Source organism: Chrysemys picta, chromosome 9 (genome assembly GCF_011386835.1).
Source record: "Chrysemys picta bellii isolate R12L10 chromosome 9, ASM1138683v2, whole genome shotgun sequence".
NCBI lineage: Eukaryota > Metazoa > Chordata > Testudines > Emydidae > Chrysemys > Chrysemys picta.
The window spans coordinates 50,604,375-50,616,632 of record NC_088799.1 but is presented as its reverse complement, the minus strand read 5'-3'; the positions used below and the strand labels follow the sequence as shown (position 1 = coordinate 50,616,632).

Sequence of the window (12,258 nt, the reverse complement as noted above, 5' to 3'; positions counted from 1 at the left end):
TAGTATTGAATGCGGCCCACTATGGTAAATAGGTTGAGAACCACTGCTCTAGAGGATATATCTACACTGCAATAGAAGACCTAAAATACATCCACAGCTGGCCCAGGTCAGCTGACTCAGGCTCCCGAAGCTTGGGCTGGGGGGGCTATAAAATTGCAATGTAGACATTCAGGCTCAGGCCGAAGACTGGGTGTGAGACCCTGTAAAGGAGTGGGCCTCAGAGCCCAGGTTCCTTCCCAAGCCTGAATGCCTATATTGCTATTTTAAGGCCCACAACCCAAGCCAGCTGACTCAGGTTCTGAGACTTGGTGCTGTGGGTTTTTTATTGCAGTGTAGATATATCGTAGGCATCTGACTCTTGTAACAACACATAGTTGGGTGAAGACACTTAATATACAAGTAATTAGACACTAATAAAATAGATTATAAAACACTGATATCAATACAAATTCAGTGATCATTATTTGGAGCAGACAGGTTTAAACCATTTGCTTAACATTGTAAAATTCAGACAATATTCTGTGACAAGTAGCATTTTAAACAAAAATCTGTTTTCCAAGAGGTTTCTGCAGCAATGATCTAAAGCAGGGGAGTCAAACCTATGGTGTGTAGGTGAGATCCAGCCCACTTGATGCATTTGTGTGCCCCAGATGGCTTATTCAGATTGTGCAGAAAGGCAGAGTTTTAGCTTTCATTTACAATGAAGAGCAAATTTCTAACTGACAGTAAGAAAGAAAAGTTTTCAAATGTAACCCAAGTCCGAGATGGCAGGGAGCTTGAAATAATGTCTCTGAGCTGTGAACTCCCCCTCCTGCTATTAATCTCACTGGAATGTCAACCAGAGAGTCTGCCATGACAAGCAAGCTATTGGGCAGCTGGAGGAACATGCAGAGAGGACTGACAATCCCTCCGAATGCTACTAAGAGGGAAAACTTTTGGAACTTAAAATGTCAGAGGACATACAAATAGCAGCCCAGGATAGACAGAGATGGTGGAGCCTTGTGCATGCCATAAGTGATGTCTGACACCCAGGAAGAATTAAGAAGGTTCAACTCTCAAGCCTAACACTACCTTACACATTGTTAGCTATTTAATTTTTAATCGGGGTATTAGATAGGATAGGCAAAAGTGAGAGTGAGCCCACAAATGGAATGGGACACTTCTGCAGGGAAGGAAATGCAGAAGAAAGAAGGAGACGGAAAAAAATGGGAAGTGGGAAACATAACAGACATAGCTATTGTTCTGGAAGAACCATATTTTTCCCCAGAGTTGCTATGTTAAACTTAACAAGAGGCCAAGATCCTCAGATAGTAAGTCAGCATAGCTCCACTGATGTCAGTGGAACAACACTTATTAAACTGGCCCTCAGCTAATATTCATTTGTACAATAGGCTATAATCCACCCGACCTTTGTTTAAACCAGAAGCGGCGCGGGCGAGCAATGTGCTGGCCACGGCTTCCCGCCGCCCCCATTGGCCCGGGACGGCGAACCGCGGCCAGTGGGGGCCGCGATCGGCCGAACCTGCCGCGTCAGCAGGTAAATAAAACTGGCCCAGCCCGCCAGGATGCTTACCCTGGCGAGCCGCGTGCCGAACGTTGCCGACCCCTGGTTTAAACTATGCGCTGGCATCAGGAGAGATCCTCTGTAGATTCCAGGAAGTACATCAGCTCCAGTTTATCTCCAGCCCCCCAAGACCATGATTGCAAATAGAATTTGTCCCTCTCCAAAAACAAGACAGCTGATTAACAGATTGCTCATCAAGGGTACTGTTGGTCTTCAGTGCCAGCATCCCACCTATGACATGGTGGACTGGATCCTCAGCTGATATCAGTCAGTGCTTCAGTCAAAATACACCAATTTACACCAGTGGGGGATCTGGCCCTGTATCTTTGTTACCTCTTTTCTGATCAGTATACTTGCTGCTGTGTGCCAGAGCTCAGTAAATAAAATAAATCTTCTAAATGACAGGTCTCCCCAATAGTCCCCATTAACATTTGATAGTCTCTTGGTTACCTTAGTGTGCTATAGCTCCGTTTCCTCCCTTCAACCAAAACAGTGTTAGAAAAATAGAGGAGACAAGACCTCTTTAAGAACCCACTTCACTAGAATGCTATCTTCCAACTTATCTGACTCCTCCATCTAGTAAACTTCAGAAAGATTATCTCCTTTTCAAACATGGAATTTGAAGAGCATTTTTACTTACTGAATGTTTAAGGAGTAGTTGAGAAGGTTGCCCTCTCCCAATTTTAAAATATCAGCAGTACCATATTTTGGGGGGGCACGCTACTTTTCTTGATAAGATTTTAGTGAAATTATTGAGCATTCAATCAGTGGTCTGTGGAAGATGATGCACTACATATTAAAACACCTTTAAAATATCTTTTGTAAACCAGAAAAGAGAAGGGTATTTGTTCATAAGAACATTTTTAGTAATGGTTTTCCATTAGCTACAATGCAGCTGATCAGTTTTGTGTTTTCATTTACAGCAGAGATCAGTCATGTGATTAAGGAGCAGAGTTGTGGTTTCTTTCAGGTTTATATCCTCAGGGTACAGCCCTTGAAGTGAGTCAGCATTCTATTAACATAGGTACGATGTAGAGTGGTATGTAAACATCTCTATTTTAGAAGTCAGACTCTGCACTCCTAAACTAGATCTGAAGCAGAGACTTTATAAACTACTAGTATTCACTGTGTCATTACTATCCAAGTTGAAGGAGTCATGGAACAGCCAATCCACACCCCTAAGAACAGTTACAAATGTTGGGGACAGAAGAGAAATCTCATGGGACTTTTATGAGAACACTAATTATATAGTTTAAAAAGTACAGTAAATTTGTGATTCAGTCCAAGATCAGTTAATTCAAGCCAGCACTATTGTTACTGCTGTTTAAGAAGTCCCAATTTCTAAGATCTTCTGACTTTCCTGAATTGTTCAATTTTGATTTAACAATAATGCAGCTTTAGAACAGTTAATTCAAGCAACAAGCTCATGTGCAGCAAATATAAAATCGGTCAAGTTTAAAGTCTGAATTAAGCTACATTTGCTCTTCTGCTGCTTTCTACCAGCTTGACAGATATTTTGTATGATACAGCTCATTGAATAAACAAAGATACTGCTAACTAATGTAGCAGAATCTCACAAATCTACACTATTGGGAGAGCCCTAATACAAGATAATCAGACCTTTCTGCATTATGGTCTGTCTAGGCTAGGAAAGAGGTCCTTTAAAAAAATTGAGGTAGCCAACATGATTTGAAGTGTCTCTTAAAACCGATGACCTCTCTCCCCCCCAGGTTACAAAGTGGATAAAAACTGATGATTTGGGGGGGGGGGAAATCAAATAATTGGATTTTTTCCCCTTTAAATAAGATTTTTCATTTTATTTAAAATTTAATATTTTTTTCTTGTTAAAAATACACCTGTTTAAAATTAAATCTGAATTTAATGGAAAATATGCTAAGGCCTAAAATTATAATAATTAAAACATTTAAATAAAAATAAATATGCTGAATCCATGAGCCATTACCAAACACTGAGTTAAAGATTGCTTCTCTATGTAAGGAATCAGGAGAAAAACATTTCACTTTGGAGGGCAAGCTTTATAAATACGGCACAACAGGTCATGTTCTGTATTAAGAGTTTGATCCTGTGGGGTTTCCAGGTCCTGTGCTACTGGGGGTAAGAGACTGAAATTCATCTCTCATCAGGATCATCCACTGAGCCCACCTGGATAGTCTCTCACTCCTATTTTATAGCTTCTCTCTCCCTGAGCTCTGATTGGCCCAGTTCTCAAATTATGAATATATATAACTCTACCCCTCATTCATCATTTTCTAACCTACCAACACGTACAATTAAGAAGCTGAAAATATTAAACTCTATAACTCTTTAAATAAATGTATATAGTTATAGTGTACTCTCTTAGGTAGCAAAAAGATGTACCAAAAATAGCATAAAGGCTCTATTCAGTTGTAAGTCAACATATTTTAATGAATACACCAACCAATGAGAATGCATCTTTCTTTAGAAAGAACTGAAGTACAAATGGAAAAGTTGATTGAAATTGATTATTTAAATCTAGACTTTCCACTTTAATTTAAATAAAGGTGATTTAAATCATCTACCCAGGTAGGATAAAGAGGTACACTCTTAAAACACACCAGCTTAAACATCTTAAAATTCTAGTGTAGTGATAGAAAGTTGTAGTTTTTAACATGTTAACATGTTTTAACTAGAGGGGAGCCTAGGGTTCATCTTGACTAATTAATAATGCATGTCCTAGTGTGGACAGACTCTTAGTGTAGACAATTTAATACTTTTGCAGTTCTATTATCCAGTTCAGTTTTCATTTTGTTCTGAAAAACACCTACTTTTACCCCTAATCTAGAAAGACCTTTAGTGAGTGTCTGGTCATTCAATGACAGACCTGCGGGTGGCTATATTACAAACAGAAAAACTTCAAAAACAGACTCCAACGAGAGACTGCTGAGCTGGAATTGATATGCAAACTAGACACAATCAACAAAGGATTGAATAAGGACTGGGAATGGCTGAGCCATTACAAACATTGAATCTATCTCCCCTTGTAAGTATTCTCACACTTCTTATCAAACTGTCTGTACTGGGCTATCTTGATGATCACTTCAAAAGTTTTTTTTCTCTTACTTAATTGGCCTCTCAGAGTTGGTAAGACAACTCCCACCTGTTTATGCTCTCTGCATGTGTGTATATATATATATATATATCCTCAATATTTATTCCACTCTGTATGCATCCGAAGAAGTGGGCTGTAGTCCACGAAAGCTTATGCTCTAATAAATTTGTTAGTCTCTAAGGTGCCACAAGTACTCCTGTTCTTTTTGCGGATACAGACTAACACGGCTGCTACTCTGAAACCTGTCTTTAGTGAGTGCTAAGGACAGGGCCAGTGAAAATGACATTCTTCACAGGCTAATCAGGTAGAGCCACCTCAATCCTTGGCCCAGCATTCACTGAAACCTTGAGAAAGGCCTACAATGTTTACTACCAGTGCTATCGCCTCATACTGCCCCCCTTCCCGCCCCCGCCCATCTTCTGCTTCTGTTCCTCCAGCTTGTGCAGCTGTTAGAATGCAGGGTGCAGGGCCAGGTTCTTTGTTATTTCACTTTGTTGAAGAATGAAGAAAAGCCAGTATGACAAAGCAGGGTGGTATGCTATTAGGAAGCTTGCTGCCACCCTGCTCTCTTTGCCTTCAGAAGAAACTCTGGGAAGCAGTGACTCCGAAAAGGACTTTGGGGGTCCTAGTAAATAATCAACTAAACATGAGCACCCAGTGCAACACTGTGGCCAAAACAGCTAATGAGATCCTTGGATGTAACAAACGGGAATCTTGTGTGAAGTAAAGAGGTTATTTTACCTCTGTATTTGGCACTGGTGTGCCTGCTGCTGGAATACTGTGTCCAGTTCTAAGTGCCTAAAATTAAAGAAGGATGCTGATATATTGGAAAAGGTTCAGAGAAGAGGCACAAGAAATTAAAGGATTGGCAAACCTGACTTCTAGTGACAGATTGTTAAATAAATAGACTCAAGGAGCTCAAAGAGAAGGTTAAGGGGCAACTTGATCACAGTCTGTAAGTACCTACATGGGGAACAAATATCTAATAATAGGCTCTTCAGTCTAGCAGACAAAGGTATAACAAGATCCAATGGCTAGAAGTTGAAAATGGACAGTCAGACCGGACATAAGGCATCCTTTTTTAACAGTGAGGGTCAATAACCAAAGGAACAATTTACCAAATGATGTGGTGGATTCTCCACCAATGGAGATTTTAAAATCAAGATTAAAAAAAAAATTGTTTTTTTAAATCTGAAGACATGCTTTAGTTCAAACAAGAATTTTTTCAGGGGAGTCCTATGGCCTGTGCTATGCCGGAGGTCAGATCAGTGGATCACAGTGGTCCCTTCTGGCCTTAGAATCTAGGCATCTGGTAGTATTGCTAGATTCCCACTTACTCTTTGGTGATCACCTGAACAGGTGCAAACGGGTGGAAGTGGTTAGCCAGGCACTAGCCAAGAAGTTAAATTTTTTTCTTTTCGATTCAATCTTTCTGCCATGGTCTATGCCTTTGTAACCTGAGGATTAGACTTCTGAAATGTGTGAGGGGGATGCACTTTAAATCAACTCACAAACCGGAAACTTGCAACAAAGGGTGGCAGCTTGCTTATTGGAGAAGTTTCTCACAATGAACACATGACATCAGTGCTTCATGACCTGCACTGGCTGCACCTTGGCTTGAGTGAATTGAAGGGGGTGGTTTTGACCAAGAATCTTAAATGGCTTGCAACCTTCCTATTTGAGATACTTCTCTACTTTGTGCCATGTTATGGTAGCTGCAGTCAAAGCACTCAAGTTGGAGTCCCCTCAAGAAAAGAGGGAACTATTGGGTAGTGTCAGGGTGTTTTCTGTGATGGGCTGTAAATCTTAAAATTTATTCCTCACTTTAATCAAAAGTCACATGACATCAGGGCACACTTCAAAACCCATCTTCTCCTCTTGTCTGGTTTGGGGAAGCCGCCTTGTTGGTCTGTAATTGTAAAGCATGTCCAAGGAATACATAGCTTTTGGAAACCTTTTACAGTTTGTGAAAAGCTGATCTCAAGACCCAAAACCTCCACCCTAAGATTTTGAAATCTGTTAACTAGGAGGAAGAGGGTGGAAACACTGCCTTGGGATGAAGGCAGTTACATCAAGGGAAAAATAATGCTTCAAACTCAAATATTTCTCACCATCCATCATGTTTAAGAGATGCATTCCATGCGTTTGTAATACTACACTCCGGCAGAGAAATCAGGTAGCCTGTTCAGACTTCGCTGGACCTTCAGGAGGTTAAAATAGAACCTTGCCCTTCCACACATGAACAAGCCACCTCTCAAAGCCTGAAACAGGAGCCCCCTTTATAGCAGTCAGCTATTACTAAGCAATAAGCTATTACTTCATAGGGTTTCAGAGATACAAGCTTATCAATACAGTGAAAGGTTAAAAACTAAAGTTATCAAAACTAATAAAATACATAGCAATACACTGTCCTTGCTTTATTTGTTCGCTTACCCACCAAGTTACATAATTCAGTAACTGACATCCCTCCACGGAAAATTCGTAACAAAACTACAGGAGAACTTCAATATGTTCTGTAACTTAGACTATCAGTAGACAAACACAAACTGCCTCCACCATGAATTGATTGCAGTTCAAAGAACAATGTAGCTTTCTCCTTTTCAAAGAGATGGTGCATGTGGGTAAGTAGTATATTTTTAATTAGAGGGACACCACACCACCAAGTTAAAATATAGCCAATTTTAAGACAGGAATTAGAAGTAGTTTCAGGCACCCCCTCCAGTTGCCATGATATTTTTTGTGGTTTTATGATCATGTTTCCAGTGCTGAAAGACTTAAAACACAGAGGAAATAGTATGTATGGTTGGTTTCAGAATGCTGTTTTCTCTAATCTCTCTCCTTAGTCATGTTAGGTGTTACTTGTAACACTAGCAGATAAACAAGTTTTCACACAAAGGTGTGATTTTAAATTGGTGTTCTGCTAACAAGAGTTTGTAGAACAGGAAAAAAGACAAGAGCCAAGACAATTAATGAAGCTTAAAATTTTAAACTGACAGACTCAAAAGCCTTCTATTGCAATAAGTAGAAAGCACAGACGTTTTGTTGTAGCATTACTAAGTCTTTAAATATATAAAAAAGCTAAGTCTTCAATGTTCGTTTTATAGTCACAAGTAAATATCACAAAATGAAACCTGTTTCATCAGAAAGTCTGCTAAATCACTTCAGTGAATCTTACAAGGGGGCTACAAACAAGGCAAGTACTATCAGAAAATATAGTCTATGTCTAGCTACTAACTTTCATCAGTTATTTGTGATTCACCACAGCAACGTTCAAATTCAATGCACATCTTCCAGAAGTTAAGAGACTGGCGTTAAAGCCACTACCACAATGGGGATCTACTTCCAAGACAGATGTCATCTGACACAGTTCTAGTTTTAAGATTACATGCTGCCTAACCACATTTTAATGACTTCCCTGATTAGCACACTCTGTCCAATCTTTGATAAAGCAAGGCTGCAACATGGCCCATTGTGTTTGGAAGACTAAATACTGAGACCAAGTATTGCAAGGCCTTATCTTCACGGCGAGAAAGGGATGCGTTTTTCCTCTGTGTTAGCTGGCAGTAGGGAAAACGAAGACCAGACACTAGTCAAGTTGCTGTGTTCAAACAAGTAAGCAAGTAGAGGTGAAACCTAGGCTCGCAACTCCACCGGCTCCATGGGAATCTACCAACTGCCGTCTCTCTGCTAGAGGCTAACGCGAGTTGTCAACAAGAGCAGTCGCAAGGCAGAAGGGAGGGCATGGGTGGAGGGGAGTTAGTCTCAGATCAGAGTGCAGGACAGGACACTTGGGGATGTGTGGGGCAGACAGGGTGAGACTAGGGTGACCAGATGTCCCGATTTTATAGGGACAGTCCTGATTTTTGGATCTTTTTCTTAGATAGGCTCCTATTACGCCCCCACCCCATCCCGATTTTTCACACTTGCTGTCTGGTCAATCTAGGTGAGACACACCAGAGGCAGGAAGTGAGGGACAGGACACGGTGGGGGGAGCGAGGAGGAAGTGTGAGGCAGGGGAGGCAGGGCACCAGGGACAGAAGAAACGGGGCAGAGACACCGAGGGCTGTGTGGGACAGGCTGTGGGGAGGGAGGTATGGGGCAGAACATGGGGGGAGGGCATAGGGAGTAGACACTCGAGGGCTGTGGCGTGGGGAGGGAGGTGCGGGGCAGAACACGGGGGGGGGGCAGGGCATGGGGGCAGACACCCAAGGGCTGTGGCATGGGGAGGGAGGTGCGGGGCAGGACACGGGGGGGGGCAGGGCATGGGGGGCAGACACCCGAGGGCTGTGGCGTGGGGAGGGAGGTGCGGGGCAGGACACGGGGGGGGCGGGGCATGGAGGGCAGACACCCGAGGGCTGTGGCGTGGGGAGGGAGGTGCGGGGCAGGACGCAGGGGGTGGGGCTTGGGGGGCAGACACTCGAGGGCTGTGGCGTGGGGAGGGAGGTGCGGGGCAGGACGCAGGGGGTGGGGCATGGGGGCAGACACTCGAGGGCTGTGGCGTGGGGAGGGAGGTGCAGGGCAGGACGCAGGGGGTGGGGCATGGGGGCAGACACTCGAGGGCTGTGGCGTGGGGAGGGAGGTGCGGGGCAGGACGCAGGTGGTGGGGCATGGGGGGCAGACACCCGAGGGCTGTGGCGTGGGGAGGGAGGTGCGGGGCAGGACACCAGGGGTGGGGCATAGGGGCAGACACTCGAGGGCTGTGGCGTGGGGAGGGAGGTGCGGGGCAGGACGCAGGGGGTGGGGCATGGGGGACAGACACGCGAGGGCTGTGGCGTGGGGAGGGAGGTGCGGGGCAGGACACGGGGGGGGGGGCAGGGCATGGGGGGCAGACACCCGAGGGCTGTGGCGTGGGGAGGGAGGTGCGGGGCAGGACACGGGGGGGGGGGGCGGGGCATGGGGGGCAGACACACGAGGGCTGTGGCGTGGGGAGGGAGGTGCGGGGCAGGACACCAGGGGTGGGGCATAGGGGCAGACACTCGAGGGCTGTGGCATGGGGAGGGAGGTGCGGGGCAGGACACGGGGGGGGGGGGCAGGGCATGGGGGGCAGACACCCGAGGGCTGTGGCGTGGGGAGGGAGGTGCGGGGCAGGACGCAGGGGGTGGGGCATGGGGGCAGACACTCGAGGGCTGTGGCGTGGGGAGGGAGGTGCGGGGCAGGACGCAGGTGGTGGGGCATGGGGGCAGACACTCGAGGGCTGTGGCGTGGGGAGGGAGGTGCGGGGCAGGACACGGGGGGGGGGGCAGGGCATGGGGGACAGACACGCGAGGGCTGTGGCGTGGGGAGGGAGGTGCGGGGCAGGACGCAGGTGGTGGGACATGGGGGCAGACACTCGAGGGCTGTGGCGTGGGGAGGGAGGTGCGGGGCAGGACACCGGGGGTGGGACATGGGGGCAGACACTCGAGGGCTGTGGCGTGGGGAGGGAGGTGCGGGGCAGGACGCAGGGGGTGGGGCATGGGGGACAGACACGCGAGGGCTGTGGCGTGGGGAGGGAGGTGCGGGGCAGGACACCGGGGGTGGGGCATGGGGGGCAGACACGCGAGGGCTGTGGCGTGGGAGGCAGGGCGGGCCGGGGTCTCTTACCTCCCTCGGACGCAGCAGCCGGGGAGGCGCTGTCCGGGGCCATTGCCAGCAGCAGTAGCGCCAGCGGGGCGCAGAGAAGGAGCCCGCTGCCCGGAGCCATCGCGGGGCTCGCAGCTGTACAGCCCAGCGCTCGCAGCCACCTCGTCCGGCCCCGCCCCGCGACCTTCCGCAACCGCGCCGCGAGACCTGCTATTTGCTCGCGGGGGCGCGCGCGGCGGCACTCGAGAGCCGGCGACACACGCCCCCTGCCGGGCAACAGAGTCCGCGCGGCCCGAGCCTTGGCCCCGCCCCCCCCAACCGCTCCACGTCTCGGGTCCCGCCCCCAACCGCCCCCCAGCACCACCCCGAATCCCCGTCCGCACACCCGGCCACCTCCCGACCCCTCGGGCTCGATACCGCCTGAGCCCCACGTCGAATAATCCCCCCACAGGCCCCAGCACCCGCTGCCTGCCAGCCCCTGAGCACCCCGTCGCCCACAGGCCCCAAGCCAAGTCCTACCCGCCCCTCCCCAGCCCGATCGCCTCCCAGCCTCTCTCTAAGCGGCCCCAGGGCTGAGCTGAGGGCTGGTTGCAGCGTGCTGTGATTGCACTGCTGTAAGCAGAGTCAGAATGAGCGCTACCCTGACATCTGGTGATGAGCTGGGGGAAAGGATTTCAGGGGTGATCTCGTTTGCATGGGCACATCCACCCTGCCTAGCATGATGGACTGCTTGCCCAAATGGTCACTTTGGCTGCTGTGGGATCCCCAGTCTTTGTTATTGGGGCAGGAGTAATAAAGGTTGTTACCCTGGTTATGTGAATCAAGGCCAGTAGAACTGTACTTGGCATTTTATGACAGAGGGACTTGCCCTCAACGAAGGAGCACTCGCTAGGCAAGGGACATGGGTTCCACCACAACCCAGTGAATTGAGAGTGGTTGGTTGGTTGGTGTCTCCTTTTCCTTTTGGGCATAAAGCTTATGCCCAAATAAATCTGTTAGTCTTTAAGGTGCTACCAGACTCCTTGTTGTTTTTGTAGATACAGACTGTGACGTTGTGCAGTCTATATGGTTTTATAAAAACTTGATAATAAGTCAATATAATGTAACTGAGATAGTTTTAGAGAAAATACGGTAATAAGTGAATGTAAGTAACTGGGATATGCCTCATGCAAAAGGTCTCTTGTAAGGTATCATTACAAAGCTTATAATCTACTGAGTGTGATCATCTGATTTGTATAAATGTACCACTCTTGTATCTAAAACTAGAAATATAAAATGTAACTCTGAGGGCCTATTGTAATTGTGTAAAGTGTGGACCATTAATGATGGTTTGGAATCTTGATGACTCCCATTGTCTGCAGATGGCTGTATTTACCTGTGAGTCTTCCTGTATATGTGTGTGCTGGCAAGTGAGTAATGAAGTCTTGCAGTGACATGTGATCATGTCACCTGAACTGGAATCCATCTTTAACCTGGTGCTTTTCCAGTGAGGGGGGGGTGGAAACCCAGAGAGACAAAGAGTTCCCGCCTTATGCAAAAGATATATAAAGGGGGGGAAGAGAAGCGAGAAGAGGAGAGAAGCCATCATGAAGAATCCCCTAGCTACCACCTGAGCTGCAACAAGAGCTGTACCAGGGGAAAGAATTGTGCCCAGGCCTGGAAGGTGTCCAGTCTGAGAAAAACTTACTGAAACATCTCTGAGGGTGAGGAAATTATCTGTATTCAGTTTGATTAGGCATAGATTTGCGCATTTTATTTTATTTTGCTTGGTGACTTACTTTGTTCTGTCTGTTACTACTTTGAACCACTTAAATCCTACTGTCTGTATTTAATAAAATCACTTTCTATTTAGTAATTCACTCAGAGTATGTATTAATACTTGGGGGAGCAAACAACTGTGCATATCTCTCTATCAGTGTTATAGAGGGCGAACAATTTATGAGTTTGCTCTGCATAAACTTTATACAGGGTAAAACAGATTTATTTGGGTTTAGACCCCATTGGGAGTTGGGCATCTGAGTGCTAAAGACAAGCGCACTACTGC

General features: G+C 46.7%; 1 protein-coding gene across 2 annotated transcripts in view; it reads right to left on the bottom strand.

The window, feature by feature from the left end:
• Window positions 1-10,460, bottom strand: part of PTTG1IP (PTTG1 interacting protein) — a 29,443-nt gene extending 18,983 nt beyond the window's left edge. The window contains exons 1-2 of one of the 2 annotated variants that reach the window (XM_065556206.1): window positions 10,236-10,409; window positions 6,767-6,916 (exon numbers count right to left, since the gene is read on the bottom strand). In XM_065556206.1, the coding sequence (XP_065412278.1) occupies window positions 6,767-6,791 (25 nt within the window). In that variant the 5' untranslated portion in view covers window positions 6,792-6,916; window positions 10,236-10,409. Of the gene's footprint in view, window positions 1-6,766; window positions 6,917-10,235 lie in introns of both variants that reach the window. The other variant, XM_005308626.4, reaches the window with a different exon arrangement.
• Between the last annotated feature and the right edge of the window lie 1,798 nt (window positions 10,461-12,258).